Source organism: Symphodus melops (assembly GCF_947650265.1).
Source record: "Symphodus melops genome assembly, chromosome: 8".
In the NCBI taxonomy this organism is placed as follows: Eukaryota; Metazoa; Chordata; class Actinopteri; order Labriformes; family Labridae; genus Symphodus; species Symphodus melops.
Window position 1 is genome coordinate 1,259,253 of NC_136698.1, and position 20,567 is coordinate 1,279,819.

At 45.4% G+C, this 20,567-nt stretch overlaps 2 protein-coding genes across 2 annotated transcripts; both read left to right on the top strand.

The window, feature by feature from the left end:
- Positions 1 to 1,003: 1,003 nt before the first annotated feature.
- On the top strand, positions 1,004 to 2,626 carry LOC306828127 (galactose-specific lectin nattectin-like). Its single transcript, XM_079350378.1, has 4 exons — positions 1,004 to 1,094; positions 1,184 to 1,318; positions 2,301 to 2,409; positions 2,487 to 2,626. Exons 1-4 carry the CDS (start codon positions 1,038 to 1,040, stop codon positions 2,564 to 2,566), a joined length of 381 nt encoding a protein of 126 aa, XP_079206504.1. The 5' UTR covers positions 1,004 to 1,037; the 3' UTR covers positions 2,567 to 2,626.
- Positions 2,627 to 14,875: 12,249 nt separating this feature from the next.
- LOC306828545 (uncharacterized protein) lies at positions 14,876 to 19,804 on the top strand (the record flags this gene model as incomplete). The annotated part of the gene is made up of 3 exons (XM_079351065.1): positions 14,876 to 15,177; positions 17,865 to 17,918; positions 19,578 to 19,804. Exons 1-3 carry the CDS (start codon positions 14,883 to 14,885, stop codon positions 19,802 to 19,804), a joined length of 576 nt encoding a protein of 191 aa, XP_079207191.1. The 5' UTR covers positions 14,876 to 14,882.
- Positions 19,805 to 20,567: the final 763 nt, after the last annotated feature.

Genomic DNA, 20,567 nt, shown 5'->3' on the forward strand with positions numbered 1-20,567 from the left:
AAACGTTGACGTTGTATTTTCTTTAACCTTACACCTCACTTCTCTCCAACATTTACCAGGTTCGATAAAGACTGAACCGCAGGTCGTTGAATGATTTGTGTGGTTGATTGTTAATGACGTGTGTGTTGTGTCTCTCGTTCACACACAGATGGCGCTGAATCTCCCACTCGTCGTGCTCATTGGCCTGAGCTGTGGACTGCTGATGGGAGCAGATGTAAGTTATCACCGGACGCCTGCAGGGCGTGTCAGTCGCTCAGACTGAAGGGACTTGGGTTGGGAACTGTACAGTAAAAGTAAAAGTGTGGACAAAAACGAAGTATAGGAGTTGGTCTGGTTGCTGGAGGTATACTGCCGAGGTGACTTGAGCAAGGCATCGAACCCAAACAGCTCAGAGTAGCAGCCCCACTCTGACATCTTTCCACTCGTGTACTTCCACAGCTCCTGTTCATGCATGAGTGTAAGCCAGGTCTCTCTCTGTGTGTGTGTGTGTGTGTGTGTGTGTGTGTGTGTGTGTGTGTGAGAAGCACGCCTCCAGAGTTTCCTTCAGGGAGGAAAAAAAGTTGGCCAAATGAATCAGTCAAAAATCACATTTCGCTGGGTTGTTGCTTCAGCATGTGTTGAAGGGCAGCCATGATGAATGTCGATGTCTCTCATGAAGTGGCTGAAGAAGTCTTTTTTTTTTCCACAGGCAAAATGTTCCCAAAAAGGTTGGTACCTAATTCTTCTTCTAAGTGTTGATGCAAAGGGAGGGAGCCTCTAAAAAAACAACAAAAAACAAAAAGGATGTTTCGAGTCCTTGATGCACTGGTTGTTGGTTCGACTCCCCGACCTGGTGCGAGTCATCAGTCACCCAGACACTCGACTGTTGCTTCATTAATATCAAAGTAGATCATCAGCAGACTCGGCACATGTCGTCTTGTGACTCAGGTGTGAGATGAATCTGAACAGATGTGGAGATGCTGCATCCATCATGTATTTATAACTGAAGTGTTTTTGTAGGCGGCTGCTGTCAGGTCTGCCCTGAAGGATGGACTGAGATGGCGGGTCAGTGTTACATGTTCAACAACAAGCTGAAGGACTGGTGCGATGCCGAGGTACGACAAGAAACCCAGATCTGTCGTCAGGATCCTCCCATCATGCTCTGATTTTTTTAATATCCTCCGACTTCCTCCGCCCGCATTAGGCTCATTGCATATCTGAAGGAGGAAACCTGGCCGCCATCCTTGAACCGGATAATGTGGAAAAATTCAGACAAATTGTGGTTACGGCAGCAGGTAAAGAAATACCGGCGTGGCTCGGAGGCTACGATGCGGTGAAGGTGAGTGATGCATGTTTGAACACTGAGAGAAAAGAACAGTGAAAGCTCGAGGCTGTAGAGCAGCGGTGTCCAAACTTTTTTTCTTGCGGGCCAAAATTGTCGCGTTAGAATCGCTCACGGGCCACAGGGTTTTTTTTTTTTAAATATTGGAAGGAACTTTTTGTATTTTGACCTCTTCAAAAAATAATGTAAATACACAATAACTAACTGCAGTGGGAAACTGTTGTGTTCTAATGTTTTGGAAAGAATAGTCAGGCTTTTATAGGTCTCCCTCGCTAACATGAAAAAGAAAGAAAAAGAACGAAATATGCCATCTGATGAGGCCTGGGGCCAAAATCTTCTGATTCTTCGATTTGAAGTCAAGGGCCACAAAAAATCCACTCAAGGGCCACAAATGGCCCCCCGGGCCGCACTTTGGACACCCCTGCTGTAGAGGGACGACGTTCCTGCAAACTTAGTGGAAACACGGGATGAAAGCGCAGACGTTGACGGGCATGACTTAGGCATGAGGACAAAGACAACAGGATTACAAAACCAGGCTAATGGTGGCATGGGCCACCCCTTTAAAATCTCATTGGCTACCTCAGACACCACCTAAGAATCCTCGACTATTATTGGATATTCAGAGGGGGCACTCGAGTTTTAATCCAGCATTCACGTCGAGCGTGCAGATGTTTGTTTGTTTGTTTGTTTGTTTGTTTTGCTGTGTCGAGTCTTTAAGAAGATTTATAAGTTGCCATTATCTTCGATGTCGAAGACAGAAGGGCGAAATACACGATCTTTATCCGTGTGTGCAACAAACTTCAGGCCACCCCTGCACAAGTCAGAGCGGCCGCCTCAGTCTGAGGAGTCTGGACACACCGCTGCCCTGAGGGTCCATGAGCAAGTCATCGAGTCATCCCACTCGAACTTACACAAAGCTGTATTTCCTGTCATGTTTCACATCCTTTCCATTTATTGACGCGAGGCTGTTTTCTTTCAGGAGGGGAAATGGAAATGGAGCAGCGGTAAAAAATTCACGTTCAGCGGCTGGGGCCCCGAAGCACCGAGCATGGATGAAGCTAAGAACTGCATGGGGCTCGGAGCCACAGGTACGAGTCCACTGTCACATTTAGCTAGCTGTAAGTCCACACGTGTTGACTTTAAAATCAATGTGTGTGTCTTACAGAGAAGCAACACGTCGAGGACGACAAGTGCGACGTGAAGAAAGCGTTCCTGTGCGTGACGGAGCTTTCTACCCGGGAGTGAAAACGCTTAACGGCTCCTCGAGAACGTCAGCGCTTCGAGATTTACTGATGTTCTGTTGGATTGAAATATTAATAACAATAAAGAAGTTCTACTCAGCGTTCATTTTGAGCTCTTGTTTGTTTGTTTGTTTGTTTGTTTTTTTGCAGCTCTGCCTTTTTAAAAACTCTCAGCACAAAATGTGAATTACTCACCAACGGTCCAGAGGAACCTTTACGGGACATGAGAGCTCGGAGCTCCCAGGAAAATACACGGAGAAAAACAAACTGTGTAGTTTCAAAATAAAATAAAGAAATCCAAAATAAAGCTCAAAGATTAAAAAAAAAAAAAATCCAGCGATGTTTCTTTCTCCATCCATGTCGGGATTTTCCTCGTAATTCTTCAGATCTGGTCACGATTTCTCACGCTCCCCTGACAGACTCTTTTCGGAAAAGCTGTTAGCCGCCACTTATTAGCGAGGACAAACATATGACACGCCTTCAAACAAGTTCAACAAGGTAATTAAAGACTTCATGAAAGGAACCAGCAGCGGCGTTGATGACGACTTCTTGATGATGTCAGCAATGAATTTGAGTATTTGCGGGAAGCGCTGAGATGACTTTAACCACAAAGCAAAGAGAGCGAGCAGCAGCTGCAAGATGGACAAGGACAGCTCGCAGCTCGCATTAGCAGAAGAGCAATGATTGGTGGAAACGTCGCTGATGTAACGATGTAATATGAAATCAATATGCAGATTGTCTCCACATTTCTCCTCTGCAATGAATTGTGGGGCAATGAAGGATGCTCCAGTGTTTCCTAAAGGAGGTTACAAAGGAAGCATTGAGCCACCTTTCCTTCACTGTGAGAGAATTCAAATGGCTCTTATCATGGCCGCCACCTCACTGCTTCCAGGGTTAAAGGGAAAAAGGAGAGTGAATGTGGAGAGGAGGGACAAACCCTCAGTGTTTACCTGCCTGTGAGCCACTTCGTCTCGTACCTCGTGTCAGACTTTCAATTCGTCCTGAGTCGAGCATTTAGTGAACATGAGCAGTGCATCAAAACACTGAGTGACGATGATCTAAAGGAACATTTCTTCTTGTTGAGGCGAAACAAGAAGAAGAAGAAGAAGAAGAAGAAGAAGAAGAAAAAGTGGTGAAATAGGAAATGTTTTTTTTTTAAACTCTGGACTTTGATTTATCTCCGGACCAATCATTAAGCTCCGTGGGGCCGTTCGGCTCCGGAAGAGATTATTTCTCTGCTGTCAGCGGACAGGACAACAAACAGCGGCCTTGTGTGTGTGTGTGTGTGTGTGTGTGTGTGTGTGTGCTCTGAGCGTCCAGCTGAGGCGGCCGCTCTCTCTCCGAGGCTCAGGAAAAAAAAAGAAGGTTAATAAGGACACCTCATCTGCACGGGAGAGACAGCGCCGTCACTTTGCCAGCGAGGGCGCCGGGAACAGGTCTCCGCCACATGCAGCGCAGGAATATTTTAGAATATTAATTGCACACTTAATATGCTGTTGTCATTTGGCTTTTATTAGTATTCCATCAACTCAATGAGGCGTGAAAGGGCCAGATGCTGCGTCCTCATCCATCCCACACACGCGTTCCTGAGGTGCAGCGAGTGTCAGCCCGCTCGTCACTTCAGAGAGCCCCGTGTCATGTTTTTATTAATTGGACCGGTGAGTTTAAAAAATGGATTAATAACTCTCTCTGTGATCTGGATTATCAATAAGGGGGCTGCATCGTGTGCAGAGTCTTTACACTTCTCGCTGCAGTCAACTCACATGTTTGTGCTGTCACTGACGACTACAGCTTTACAATTCAGCTCATCAGCAGACAACAAAGAAATCCCAGAGTGTCACGTCTGTTTCGGACTCGAAGGAGCCACAAAGTTTTGCAAGCAGAGCGGCCGAGTTTTAAATTTAATAGGAGCGGTGACTGGGCGCCAGTGGAGGGAGATGAATACTGCACATAAGGTGTAATTGCGTCGTAAAAAAGGATAATTACGTTGCTCTGTGGGTCATTTTTATCAGCTACCTCGTGCGTAGGAGAATGTTTGTACATTAACGTCTTCTTTAACGGCTGCTTCCAAAAGCAATTTCCTGGAGTTGATGCTCTGATTGTCACCGGCGTTTTTTTTTCTTTAATCCGTTCTGCACCCTGACGCTTCATGATATACACGTCAATGCAGGTGACTTTTATGACTGTGCTGCAGGTGAGAGAACGAGAGCTGATGGCGGCGTCGGCTGATTCTCTTTGAGTTCACTAAATGGCTTCAAGCGTTCACTTTTCTTTTAGACGTCGTCGAAGATCGAACGTCGTTGGCGGTTAAAGTTCCAAACTTTCTTACGCTCTCATCTCGCGTGTCTTTAAATGTAGTCTCACAAGTTTTAGGACTACATTTTCTATTCTTAATCAAGACGTCACTGCACCATTTTACTGGCGTTGCCTCATTTTGAATGGCGTCAGATTGTGATCTGTGACGGTGCTGTTTGCAGCGGTTGTTCTCTGCAGGGATCGAAACGAGCAGACGTTTAAGGTCTTGTCAAAGTGAGATAGCGCTCTCCACTCTGCCAAAACCTGATGGCTGACTCCATCACTCTCCATGCCCTCCATCGTTCTCAAAGGAGACTCCGCCTCTAAAACAAAAGATGAGGCGAGCAGATAGCAGCAGAGCTGGATGTTGCATACAGACTCGCTCTTGTTTGTCAGGATATAAACACACATTCAGACGCACACTGCACAACATGACGTCTGAACACTTCCTCTCAGGATCATAATTGTTGTTGGGTAGATACGGCGTCCATTTATGGCCCCGTCTCCATCACAGGCGGGAGCATGCAGGTTTTATTTGTTTGCCTGCTTGTGAGGTTCAGTGACATTTCCATGCCGACCGCAGGCCGTATTCCATCAGCGTCGCTGTAATGAAATAAACCGGCGTGATGGCCGTGAGTAAATCCACATTACTGAGTCCTGACATCCTGCTCGGTCGGCGCGCGCTCCGTTTCGGTTCCCCCTTCCGTCGTTATCCTGCATCAGCCGGCAGAAATGAGACGATAAATGGCAGGGGACAAATCGTTGTCTCAGAGGAGCTCAGTGTCGAGCTGCAGGGAACGAAACCGGACGAGGAGCCACGTGAAGGTAAGAACTTTTAGATTAAACTGCTGCAAAACAGAGACACAAACAGCAAGAGAGAGAGAAAGAGAGAGAGAGAGAGAGAGTGGGTAATGACATGCAGAAAGGGAGCCACGGGTCAGATTCAAACCAGCAACTTCTGCATCCTTCGTACATGTGGCACGATTATTAACCGCTTGGCGACCAAGAAAGACAAAGTGACCTGCTGTGTTTGCACGTCGTCTCCTTTTTTCCTGCATGATCTTGAAGTCGTCCTGCGATCTTGTCCGGCTGCTCACGGCGGCGCTCTGACCCCGTGGGTTCAGGTGCACGCCATCGGACGCAGCGAGGAAAGAACTGCAACTTTCAGTGCAGATTTTGAGACCCAATCAGACTCTCTTCTTCGTCCCACCGCTCCCCCTCCTCCTCCAGTTTAACCAGCAACTTCTGATAAACGTCAGAACACAAGACTCTCTCTCCAAAGCTCATTCAGTTTTCTGTTCCGTCTTTTTAGGCGGAATTCATCTTGTCTTCAGTTTGGAAAATGTTGGTTCTACTCCAGTTGCACTCCTCCATCGTTCTCCTGAAACAGTTCCTTTTGTTTGTTTTTTTCTCCACTGTTTATTTACACGGGCTACATTCGGTTTTTGTTGCCTTCATTTTCAAAATGTTGCATTTTACTCTTTTAAACTTGTATTACTTTACGTATCCAGCAGGGGGCGTCTCCTGTTAAAAGAAGTCAGACTGTCGAGAGGAGCTTTGGGAAATCAGGTTTTATTAATCGCATGGGTCCAAGACGGTGATGATCCTGGTTGGACCTGGCTCCACCTGTCAGACCTGTTGTAGATTTGATGGTTCAGTATGATTGATGTCTTTGTGTCGATACCGAGAGAATCTCCCTCTGTAACAGAACGGGGTCGCCCTGTGCCGCCTGTGCAAGCCCCGACTCGTCCTGCTCGACATTTGTGATAATTAAATTCTCCGAGAGCAGATTTGTGTCTCTCTGACACGTCGAGGGGGGGAAAAAAAGCTGTGAAAAAGACCATTTTCTCCCCCCTGGAGGACGTCTGAGGAGGGAAAGCTCCAGAAACAAATGTGTTTCATCAGACGCACGACAGGCTGGGAAGGCTTCTCAAAAACAATCCCATTTGCCAAAAGGTTTTCCATTATCACATCAGAGAGGGGAGGACGGCGTGAGGGGAGAGAAGATCGCTAAATAAATCTCCTCCCGGGCGAAAGTGCGTGAAGCCATAAAGGATGATGCAACGTTTCACAAAAACAACTCATCAAAGTGTCTCACCTGTTCAGTGAATGTGCAGCTCATCAAACACTGATGAGGGGAAACCCCCTTCGACTTGACTGTTTTAGTGACTGGATACCCGGAGTGACTCTGCTGAACGGGCCGAGCGGCGTACCCTTGGAGTCCTGACTTGGACTGGCGGAGAGAGTGCGAGGGGAATGCATTAACGTCGTATCGATCCCAGTGACATTACCGTCAGCTGAGACGAACAGAAAGGTCGCAATCACCGAGAAAAAACCTCAGCAGCTTAACTCTCCGTGAACTCGTGAGCAGAACGCTTCCTCCCGTTGAAGCGACTTCTTACTGCCTGTGTAAGAAAATACCACGCCTCAAGCAGGACCCGTTTCTGTTTCATATGCACGCCTTCACCTTTCACATCCCTCCCTCCCAAACCTCTCCGTTACGTCTGTCTTTGTCTAAATGCAGGAACCACGGCTGTCCTCTGTTTCCTCACGTCGTGTACCTTCATCGACTGACACCAGTCCATCCACCTCTCGACTCTTACCTTCATACCTCGAGGTTTACCCTGATCCCACATCTCTTAACCCCGACCATCGTCCTTCGACCCTGACCTTCAACTTCTTTCATCCCTTGACCTTTAGCTTCATCCCTCCAACCTCGCTCACCATTTCGATCTCTGCCATGCACGTTCCAATAATCCAAACTTTTTTTTCCAGGGCCACAGGTTTTTTGTTGTTGTTTTTTTTCTAATATATTTTAAATAATGTAACTTTTTGTATTTGGCCCTCTTCAAAAATAACATAATTACACAAATAATTTTAGTATGAAACGATTGTGTTCTATTTTTTTTTTAAAAACAGGAAAGTTTTGTAGATCAGACAGAAGAAAGGGGCATTAAAACTTTCTTTTTCTCTCTCAGAATCAAGCCTTTAACGTTGTTAATTTTATTTTTAAAGTAAAAGTAATATTTTGGAAAATAATCAAAGCTGTTAAAAAAAAAAAAAGTACTGAACATTTTCTATTCAAGGAACATTTTCCAGCCCTTGTTAGCGTAAAAAAAAAACCTTACAAAATATACCAATCTGAATAAATCCTCGGGCTGAAATCTTCTGATTCTTTGAATGAAATCGAGGGCCGCAAAGAAATCCCCTCAAGGGCCTCAAATGGCCCCGGGGCCGCAGTTTGGACATCTGATCTAAACCAATGTGTTTTTGGGTGTGGCGTCTGTTTGATCTCATACTCGAGTACAGGACTCAGACTGGAGACGTATTTTTCAGCAGGCTGAAGGTTTGACTGGAGGAGGATTGAAGAACGGTCTCATTCGCGCCTCATCAGGCTTTTTACTGAATTCCTCCTGGGATTAAAACACTCTGATTTAAGGTAGATTCATTTTCAAGCTGCCGTGACGTCTGTTCCTGAGCTTCGTGATATTTTGATCACTCGTGCAGCAGAGGAAAACACAGATCGGTTATTAAACAGGGAGGGGCTGGATCATCAGGCGAGCTGAGCGGGACTCCCTGTGCCAGATGTGCTGTGCCTCTGGTTCAGCTGGGGGACGGACACATCCCAACGTTATCTCGCGCTCTGACAGATTCTCTTCACCGCTCGTTGCTGAAACTAATTAGCTCTGCCGTCCTGAAAAAAAAACCCTCTGGGAAGTTCTGTTTTTTTTCCGGGGGAAAGGGTGAATCCCCATAAACCTCCTTCCACTATCAGGCTGACGATCTTTACTTGATTAACATCCTGCCTCTGATTTATTACTTGATTAACATCCTGCCGCAGCTTCACTGAAGTTCAAACCATCCGATAATGCACCTAACCATCGTGACTTGAAAAACCCGCCGCCTCCTCTCCTCTGATGCCTCAGCAGCTGGCGGGAGGTCGAAGGTGTTTGCAGAGATACAGACGTTCAAAGGTGAACAGGGAGGTGATCTTTGCCGAGCGTCAGCCCGGCTCCCAACATTAAAAAGAGGCTGACAGAGGAAGCATCCGCCTTCAGCAGGACGGAGAGAGGAGAGCCGCTTAGAAAAAAATGGAAATACCTGGAATGACTTTGAAAAGGGAGCGAAACATAATCCTCTAAACTGTTTCCATTCACTTCCTAAAATAACCCTCACCATCCTGTTTTTCTATATTTAAAACAACAGTGAGTTTGTAAATTAATATTCCTGATTACAAATGGCTAATCGCAGTGTCGGGCATCTGGGGTGGCCAATCAGATTTCAACCCTCTGGACCCTGCTGATTACACCAAAGTGACTCAGAGGAAAGGTTTCGTCGAACAGAAAAACTCTGCACATTAATATTCAAACGTCGTCCTGGGTGTTTTATTTGACAGAATCTTTCCCGTGTGTTTGAGCGTCTCGCAGGTCAAATTGTGGCGCGGCCGTCGCGAAACACGAGGCGACGCACGAATGCCCCTTTGACCTCCAGTTTGAAGAGGATGCTGCGTGGATTTGACAGCGGGGCCTCAAAATGCATCAAACCAATTTCATTTCATTTGTGGGAAATCAATATTCCAGGAGTCCTATTAACCTGCAGAATATCTGGAGAGGAGGAACGGGTGGAGGTGGAACCGTCTCTGACAGGATGATGAACGTATCCTCACACGAGGCGGCTCAAATAAAACTGTTCAGTGTTTGTTATTCTCCTGCATCCACACACATGCAGTCTCTGGGACTGATGCTTCACCACATCTTTCAGCCTTCAGGTGTTAGTTCGTAAGTTGCTTTTTAATGTCTACCTGAGGAGACGTTTGTTTTGAGAACATCACAAACAAACAAAAACCACGGCAACAACGCAAAGGAACACGGCGTCAGATCAAAGTCAGCTGAGAGGTTAATCAGGACTCAGGGTGGAGTTGTTGAAAGTAAAGTTTCCTTTAAAAAACGTCCACAGACGGGAGTTAAAGTCAGATCTACACGTGTTTCAGATGAACCGCTCCAACACCGTCACCTGTCGTCACGGCGACCTGTCAGGTCCAACCACATTTCAGTTAATAAAGTTTAGAAGTGACTCTGCTCTCACTGTGTGAATCAGAATCAGCACGGTGTGTTCGCAAAAATAAATAAATAATTTGTTTTTTTGTGGTACAGCGTCAAGATGCAGATACCTGTCAATAAAGCACCAATGAGATCCTGGATATGCGGCGTGAGGATTTTGTTCCACCTGTTTTCGCGCTCCTTACTGACTGTACACCAAAGCCTTCTGACACGCTATTGGCCGATAGTGCTCAATCACTCACGACAAAAAAAACAGAAACCAGAACGAAGCAATGATGGCGGTTACATCAACACATTAAGGGAAATCTTTTTGGTGCAAAAGTGAACATAGAAATACGACAGCTGCAGAGTAATCGTTCTGCACCGACTCTCTCTCTCTCTTTCTTTTAACACGGGTCATTAAAATTAATGAGTGCAGGTCTTTATATTCCACAAGCAAATGAATCCAAAAGAATCCCATAAAGCCGCAGTTTAAAGAAGATCTACTCCCAGTTTCATCCAGGTCTGTAACTTCAAACATCAAGATGCATAAAGCAGCAGGAGCCCGGCGAGCTGAGACGCTCCTTTCATGGAAAATGTCACCGAAAAAGGTCGAAGGGTCGAGCACGAGAATCATGGAGAGTATGTGCGGGAAAAAAGAGAGAAAGCACTGCCTGAGACTGGGCTCATCTGAGGGGTGCTGAGGATCAGGATGTGACATGAGGAGGAAGTGTGTGTGTGTGTGTGGGGGGGGGGGGGGGGGGGGTGACCTTGATGGGAGAGAAAATGAGTTTTTATCCATCCTGTGAGGATGAGGAGGACGCAGAGTGACACAAGAGAGAGAGAGAGCTTAATTCAGTCTGCATTTGTCTGGCCTGGGCTCCTTTCTGATTTAAGTATATGACTCCACTACGAGAGGTAATTTTCATCAGGCAGCTCAGATAAGCCGGAGCAGCTTCTGTGTTACTCAGCGGGGCTCGATCACAGACATGTGTCCTCGCCGCCGTTACAATCCCTGATGATTAACACGGGAACAGAGAGGACGCTCTGCTCCACTTTCCCCTCATGCACCCCTCCTCCCCTCCTCTCTCTTCACCCACAGAGCCTGCTAAGTGTCAGGCACAAAGAAACTGATTCTTCTTCTCTTATTTACATAGTTTTAAAGTTGATGGATAAATCACTTTACACTAATCCAGATTGGATTCACTTTCTAAACTGAGAGGCTTCGTACTCTTCTCGTGTTCATTCTTTGGTCTCTGGTTATTCTTTTACATATTACATACAAAAAGCTATGTGCATAAAAATGAAATTCTTCTCTGGAGTTGCATCACTGCTTTTCTGGCTCCATCTCACGATATGACCAACTTTTTCGTCCAACACATCCATTATCTTTCTGCTGATCCAGCGTAGGGTGACGGTGGCAGCAGGTTTTCCAGCTCCTCCTGTGGGAGTCCGAGACGTTGCTATAGGCCAGACTGGGTATGCAATCTCTCCATGGAGCTTTGGGTCTAACCCTGGGTCCACGTGCCCTGAAGACCTCCAGAGGGAGACGAGCAGGAGGCCTCCTGATCAGATGCTCGAAACCAGCTCAACTGGTTCCTCTCGACAGCGAAGGAGCAGCGGCTGCACTCTGATCTCTCTCCTCAGCCTCGCTCTAAAGCTCTGGAGGAAAACTCATCCGGCTGCTTGTCTTTCTTTCAGTCACTACAGTGAGAGCTGGAACGTAGACTGACTGATAAATTGAACGCTTTGCCTTCCAGCTCAGCTCCCTCTTCTTCACGATGATCCGACACTGTGCTCAAAAAGAACCCGTCAATCTCTCCGTCCGTCCAGTCCTCACTCCTAAAAACAAGCCTGACATACCTGCACTTCTTCACATGAGGCAGAGACCCAACAATCCACGAAAACAATACAAACACAACACATGCAATAATAAAAAACACACCCAACATCACATCCTGCACATCACCCTTATGACACCAGATCTGCATAAACGACATCATAGGTCTGTGACTCCAGCTCTGGTTCCAATGAAGGCTTGCATTAATGGGATGATCCACCAAAAGCCTTGTCATGGATTACCCGTGTGCAGCTTTGTTGATACAAAACGCTTTATTCGTATAATTCCTGCATGAATAATAAGACTCTGTCCTGTAAGTATAACACCTGCAGATTGCTTTTTATCTCTGCTTAGCACACAGCAGACCGACGCACATGAAGCCTCAGGGACGAATTCAGAAGCTTTTTCAGAGGATTTGTAGACTCAAAGACCTCCGACAGGAAGCTGGTGTTAGTGGACGCTCCGATAAGGAAGAAAAAACATTTTAGCTTTAAAGAGGAACGAGCAGAGCTGAGGACACGTCTGTTTTATTTCATACATGATTATAAAACCTTTGACATCTGTTGAATCTGGGGTCTGTAATCAGACATCCTGAGTGTCCTGATGTGCTCTTCCTCTTTCTGTTTAACTCCCAGTCAGAAAACCAGAAAGAGCCACTGCAGTGTGTTTGTCCTCGGGGGGATCTTAGTGACTTGTGTTTAAAGGCAGAGGGTTCGTCATTTTATCAAACTAGCATGATTTTTAAAAGTGGCATTCCCTCAGTGCTCCGTCTGCACCAACGCCCCCCCCCCCCCCCTTCTCCCTCTGCAGCCACGCCCCCTCGTCTCTTCATCGTGTAGAAACGACGTTGTCTCATTCAGCGGTGAGTAAACTCCCAGTATAAACTCTGTGATCGGTGATGAGCTTTGAGTGTGAGCGAGAGGGAGAGAACGAGCAGGGAGACAGGGAGGCCTGTGATTGGTTCATCAGAGAGCAGGGAGGCCTGTGATTGGTTCATCAGATTGGTACCTCGTGGCAGACATTGGTTGAAGTTTTTACTGACTTACAAACTGATACAGATGACGGATTTTCTTTGTTCCTTTTTCAGAGAGCACGAGTTATTAATTTCTGTCAGGACCTAAAGACAATTTTAACGAAAAAATTAAAAAGTGAATCTGGAGAAAAATGACCATCCCTTGATTTAATGCTCTAATGAACCGTTTTTTGTAGCTGCACCAGTGAAGCTGACATCTGCTGCGAGGCCGCTGATGGACGGAATTGAAAACCCTCTCAATAAAAAAATCCTCTTCTGTTGTGACAGCTGAAGTTCTGAAGGCCATGCGGGCGTCTGCGGTGACTCACCGGATGCCATGATTGATTTAAGGGTCACTAAGTCTAATACATTTCCTCCGAGCTGATCTTAGAGTGGCTGATGTGATCTTAATTGAGTCTAGTTCCTCTTCCCAAGGGAAGACAGAAACACAAGTCTTCAGATTCACAAAGGTACAGGTTTGTGTTCAGGTTGTTTTCTTACAGCGGTTAGCTGTCCAAAGAGTCTGCTTTATAAATCAAACAACAAAAAATAATAAGAATTTGTTTTCTCTGTTGGCAATGAGCAACCTTTCCTTTTACTGTGAGATGACAAAAGAAGCATTTACATTCAGTCTTTATAACTCTTAAACTTACAACACTGCAGCTACAAAATAAAAGAATAAAGTACCAAATGGTGAGTTTGTTGTTACTTGTTCTGTGCTGAGTGTTATCCTTGGATCAGTTGTTATTGTTGAAATACAGGCGAATCACTTCTTCTCTGTGTCTGACTATGTTCAGCAGTATGGATGTAAGTCAGGGGCGTGTCCAGAGGACTGGCACGGGACCCCTTAAAAATGTAAGAGGCCCCAAAATCCTACACGATCAGTGTGTTCACAAAAAACCTGCAGAGAAACTTGCAGGAGTAGCAAGCAGTGATCAGCAGGGCAGAGAGTGAGAACTATCATGCCCCCTTCAGGAGGTTTCCTGCTTTCAGGCCCTCTTACTGGTCTGGATCCCTGAGCAGTTCCCTGCTTTGCCTGTTGACGAGCAGCGCCTCTGTCCTTGTCAGAGTGTAAATGTGTTGAAGCAGCCTGCTCGTCGTTTTTCTTTGCATTTCGATTTGGCACGTTTTCTTTTATTCTGCCTAAAACTGTGATGCTTAACATGTTTTTTGGGTCAGATTTGTATGCCTTTAAAGTTTTGAAATAATGCATAGACAGATAGCCCATTTGAGAAACGTTCATGTCACTGTAGTAAAAGTATGATAAGTGGAGATATACACAAACGTCCTTCCACCCTGCATACATCGGTGTCCCAGTTGCCGTCTGGACACCCGCTGTGAGGTTTGGTTTGGTCACTCATGCGCGTTTGAAATCACAGCTCTTTCATTCTTGAGCACAAACATCATCCAGTCTGAAACAGCAGCCACGCCAGACCTGAACTCACCTGAGGGAGGAGAGCGATGAAGAGGCTCCCCGCACATTTCTCCTCCGGACATCAGCGAGGAGAGGGCGTCGTGTGCCGTGCAGGTCCACTGGTTCACCGGTCCGGGACTTGGGGTTTTTTTTTGTTTGTGAGTGATAATATGCATCAGTCCATTTGACAGCCGCGAGCCTGTAGAGTCGCAGATTCTCCATAATGCAACATTTACGCGTAAGGTCGGGAGGAGGATGCAGACACTTTTTTCCTGACGTGTCTGTCTCAGCATGACATTTTTGAGCTGATGTTCTGCATCGATTTGTCACTTTTGGATTTAGACCTTTACACCAAACATTGCTTGCGCAAAAAAAAAACCCCAACTAGTTTATCCTCATTCGTGCGTAAAAGCGCCGATGGTTTTCTGCGTCTGGTGAATCAAAGCTGGCTTTTTGTGATGCACAGATGATCCTCTGTCAGACTGAGAACTTCGCATCTTGGGACAGCGATTGGATTATAACAAATTCAGTCTGTCACTTTTAAAGGGTTTGGAGAGCTCTGCGATTCTGCTTCTATTCGGATATTTTGCGCAGCCTTCATGCTTTGGTGATTACATAGTGCAAACTATGTTTTTATGCAACACGAGCGCCATAAAGGACTGGAGCTATTTTCTGTCACAGATTTTGCCTTTGATGAATAAAACAACGGGCTTCGTCAGCATGGACAAAGCGGAGGACGTGACGACCACCATGGTGACCGCTCTGCAGCCGGACAGCTCCATGAGCGCGAGCCACCCGCCTCTCGACTCCAACCACACCTCGGGTATGGAGCACGTCTTTCAATACTCTTATTCCGAGAGTGACCTGCTGTTCACGGACTACCGGACACCTGCACGAGACTCCATCCCGCTGCCCAAAGCGGTTCTCTACCTGGTCATGGCAGCACTCGTGGTGGTGGCGGTGGCATACGCGATAGTCGGACACCTGGTGAAAGATGTGATTAATGAGTGTGTAGGTATGTGACCTCTTCATCTGGTGTGTGTGTGTGTGTGTGTGTGTGTGTGTTGGGGGGAGGGGAGGGGGGGGGCAATCTCTTAATCACTCAATTTGAGCATGTAGGAGAACATACCAAAACTTTTCCTATTCATGGATTTGGACCCTGTATATGATTCAACTGGTCAGACTTTTTTATTTTTTACTGGGATGGGCAGGCTGGTATTATATTCCTGTGTATATATTTGTTTAAAACGGTCAGAATAATAAGACATGCCTGCACACTTGCTTTACACATTTAATTGAATCATGACATTTCTACCAGAGGTTTTTTTTTTTCCATTGATGCATAAAAACCTGATCCAGACAAATCAATACTGCACATAGATTTTTACATCAACTGGTTGATAGGCACAATGAAAACAGATGTATATATACTCATCCTTTTTTCTACCTATAAAGAAGCATTTGAGACATTTCTTACATAAATCCATCATTAGTCTAGTCTCTTCTGTGTAAGTGTGTGTGTGAGTCCTGACTGTCTCCAGTGAGGGAGAAGCTGGAGTCCTGCTGGCTGTGTTGTTGTCAGAGCTGTGTTTACATGGCTCCTCCCCTTGTGTATAAAAGCTGTTTGAGTCAAGAAGAAGAAGAACATGCTCACTGATGATTTGGATGAAGAGTTTTTAGATCACACTCATCCTGTGTCAGTTTACACGAAGCTACAAGCTAACTAAAGAGCGCTAACATTAGCATGCTAACAGAACAATGCAGGACACACATGTGATCGCAGCTCGAGCTGAGGACAAGATTGCCCGCTGGTTGCACTACTGGATCAAAAAGTCGCACATTCTTCCTTTAATTAGCGACTCAACAGACCGCTAACATATAAATTACTCACCTGGTGTGACTCAAGATTTGGCTAATTACAAGTAGCCGACTTAAAGACTTAAAAACAATAAGCGCCTTAAAGTTATAATAAAGACTGCACACATCTTCATTTATTGATGTGAGTGCTGATTTGGGAAAACTGAAACCAGTTCACCGTGGAGATGGTTTCTCCCCGTTCCCTTGACGTTCCCGAGAGATTTCTCCAAATGAACAGCAGCTCTGCTTTCATATAAACCAATGACCTTGTGAGGAGGAGGCGTCCTGACAAACTACACAATCAGCAAATGTCCGTACGAGAAACGGAGAGGAGGAGGAGGAGGAGGTCGTCAGCCGTTTCTCTATTTTTGAAGAGTTATACATAATAAATGAAGGAACGAAACAAAACGAGTCTATTCTGAGGACACGTGTCGTCTCAGAGTGCTGACTGGACTCGATGTTCGGCTCATTATGTCAGAACAGAAGGTTTGACTCGGCTGTTAAATCAGGGGGCAGATTAGGACAGGAGCTCGTTAACTCCGGAGCCCTTAACCTGGATATTTTTAAAATCATAATGCAAAAAGAATCTTTACTAGAATTTAATTTGAATGCACTCTGAACCAATTAGTGCCCTAAAATCACAGAACATTTTGACAGTAGTGAAGAGCCAGAATATGCCCCTCACAAGACAAGATCCTTCTGGGACTCATCTTGAAAGGAGAAGCAGAATAAGGAACTGCAACACAGTTTAAACACTTTTTATTCTTTGTGCATCACAATAAATGTGATTCTGGGTTCAAAGGAGAAGATTTAAACGATCAGCTAATCGTTTTCAATTCAATCAGCACCACATTTTCCAACTGGCAAAACTCATTTAATGACACTGGTTTTGTAGTTCTTGAAATGGACACTTTGTGAAGGTTTTGGTGTCGTCTCAACATCTCACTTAGCAGAGGCTTTTATCCAAAGAAACGTTCATCAGAGAGGAAGAGAAACAAACAAACAGCTTTAAATCTGATTGGACACACAGCTGCTGACAGGAAGTGACCAGAGGCCGAGCCCAACGACGATATCTGATCTTCAGATTTGTAATCATCATCATCATCATGAAGGTCGTAGGTGTTAAATAAAGAGCTGGGTCTTTAGCTTTTTCTTAAAGGTGCAAAGAGAGTCGAGTGGAGTGTTGTAGTTCGTTCCACCACCAGGGGGCGACAGAAGAGAAGAGTCTCGTTGGAGAGTTAGGACCCCATTTTGAAGGAGACAACTTGAATTGGTCGAGCGTAGAGGGCGGTAGGGAGTGTAGACCTGCATGAGAGAGTTTGGGATTGAAAGTGTTTTTACTTGGTCTCAGAAAAGGCGGACTCAGGATTTTAAATGAAGACCGGTTTATTGTCTTGGTCTCACCCTGTTTTGGTCTTGGTCTTGATCCGCTCTTGATATGGTCTTATCTCCGTTTCGGAGCACTCTGATCTGACGTATTTTTCTTGGTCTTGTTTTGGTCTCGGAGCAATCTGGTGTTGGGACATCATGTCTTGATTTTGGTGGTCTTGACTATCACACTAAAGAGCTTCACTCTTTGTAGCGTCCTAGTATCAATCCACCATGTGCAAGTACCTGGCAAAAGATTCAATAACCTGAGGCTTAAGGGAATGTTTTTGACAGGAATCTTGCTTAAGCCCGGAGGGATGACTTCTGTGTCTGTGCAAATCAGATGATCACATCTGTCCACTCGTGCTTCAAGGACTTCTGTTCCTTCTTTTTTGCTGGGTCTATTTTTTATTTGTAACAGAAAGAGTCTGCGTGCAGAGCCACTAACATGTCTCATCTCTTTCTCTCTGCATGAAGGTGGAGCCAAGCCCATTGTTGCTCAAGATGACGGCAGGGGAAACAGTGAACCAGGTAAAAAAAAAAAAAAAGTATAGCCACAGAGACATGGTGACCCCCTTTCTAATGGTCAGCAGTGAGAGCTCTTGTGTGTGTTTGTGATGGTGCACCCTCTCACCTCCTCACGAAACCTCACACACACACATCAACACAAGCTCTCCTGGGCATTCAGCAGAGGTGTAAATGTGGAGGACGGGTGTTTTCAAGCCGCTTTTCCTTCTCACCAGAGGAAGGTTGTAAAGACACTGTCAAGACTGATTCACAGCAATATGCGTCATGCTCCTGACATGCTGCAACATCATTAAAGAAGAGTGTGTCTCTTATCCTCAGAAGTGTCCTGTAGCTGGTGTTAACTGTTTGAGGCTATTTTTATTATGGTTTTCATTTCCCATTTTATAAAAGCGAGGAACAATAGTTAAAAAAAAAGGTTGACACATTCTGATGACTATACTCTTCTTTTGTAACTCACCACTTTGCATGAGCCCACACACCCAAAATCAGATAATCTGCTTCCTGTCTCTTCCTCACACTCTTGACTGTCGTGCATAATCTCAGCTACTCATCTGACAGAACAATGATTGATGTGCCCCCGTTCAGAAAGGCTTCACCACACATGAGCGGGCTGCTGTGCCGCACACACTCCACCCCCCCCAAACAATTTTATGGTGCTTTGCCTCTAATGGAATTACAGCGGCTGAACCCATCATAACTTTTTACCTGTCAGGTGAAGTTTGCAGCATTGTTCTGGGCTCGTTTTAAATACTCAACTCGCTTGTTTTTGCACCCTGAACATGAATATGCAAGCAAGTGGATGTTCTTTATACCCACTCACTCCATGCATGTGGATCTTGTGCAGATCTGTACTGGGCCCTTCTTAGTGAAGCAATGTATTGTATACGTGTAGGCAAGACACAAACATAGCTGCCTTGATGAAAACAATTCGATTTTTTGGGTCACCAATATGGTGCTTAAAGTCACATGATCTCCTCCTCTTCAACAGTTTAAATATGTATCAGAGCTCCTCCAAACATGTGTGTGAAGTGTGTTGTTGTAAATCCACTCTGATCCTGTATTTGATCATGTCTATAAACCCCTCTATTTCAGCCCTGCTCAGAACAGGCTGTTTCTGTGTCTGTAGCTTTAAATATGTAAATGAGCTGTGTCTGACCACGCCCCCTCTCTGGAAGGGCTCGGGTGTACTCGCTGCTTTCTGGCTCCATGTCCTATTGTTTACGGTGAGAAGGCAGACTCAGAGGGCAGAACAAACACCTAGCTGTGGGAGTGTCACCCACCTGGGGGAGGGGCTACTGCCCTTTGTGATGTCATGAAGGGAAAGTCCCCACTTGGGACTTACAGTTATGGATACTTGCCACTTACTTTTCCTACCTGGTCAAATTTATGCATCAACTATATTGTTGATATAGTTTATTAATATTTGGTTCTTTGCTTTTAATGTCTTGGGTCTGCATGTTTTTGGATCAATAGTAAAGGTAGGGAAGGTAATCGGAGTTGTTTCATCCTGTCCAAACAAACCCGAGACAGCTGGGCTGAAATTCATTTATTATACATTATATTATATTTGGCTACTATGTGACTGCATTTAACCGACCCTAACCTCCTTATTCATTGTCTCTCTCTCTCTCTCTCTCTCTCTCTCTCTCTCTCTCTCTTCAGACTGGATGTTAAACTCCCGTCAAGTTCCAAGCCGCAACAAAACCGAGATAAACTGCATCACCAACAACATGAATGAGATAACCGAGTTGGGCGAGCAGCCTCGCCTGATGGAAATGAACTACATATCCCTGAACCGCGCTAACTACCTGAGCGCCAACATGGCGCAGGACGTGGTGGTCACCATCGATGAGACGCTGCTGCAGCGACCTCCAGACTCTGGAACCTAACTGGACCTTTCCTGGGATCAGCTTCTCTTTATCACCTGCAGGTGCACCGTCGTACCTGCGAGGGACTTTGAGTTCCCTCCTCGTAACACTGGATGCTTCCAGTTCTGAGGGTTGCATCTTATTGGACTCCCAAATCTGCAGAGATGTAAAGAGTCGGCAGCATCAGCTGTTTTTGCAACAAGCAGACTTAAAAGTTTGGGGTCATAGTTGGGGATTTATTTTTTGTTCTTATCGTGTTGCTCTTTTTGAGAATGTAAAAGACTCCTTAATCAAATAACCACCAACATACTGAATCCCTCTGACGATACGATACACACGCTGAACAGTGCTTAAAATACTGCTGCTGGAAATCACTACAATAATCATAAATGAACCACGTTGTTGTTTTTTTACACATCTTTTCTATATTACTGTAAAATGTAGATCCAAAGGGGCTGCAGATGCTAAGAGACAAGAGCTTTGTGTGATAAAAAAGTGCTGAGTCACCTTTAAGAGCCATGGTCACATCTGATATCAGAAAATAACAATCTGAATATTTAAACGAATCGAAGCCACTGTGATAAAAACAGAAAAACGTGTCATCGTCTTTTCATGCATTGCTTGTTTGCTCTTTTAAGTGTCGCTTGTTTACCTTCATTACCTCGCTGTTAAAGGGCTGCGTCCTGTCTGTAAGTCTGTGACACCTCTCAGAGCTACAGCTACAGTCCCTGTTGTAATCGTGACACTGCACACACAACTCTTCACGTCTGTCCTACCTGACATT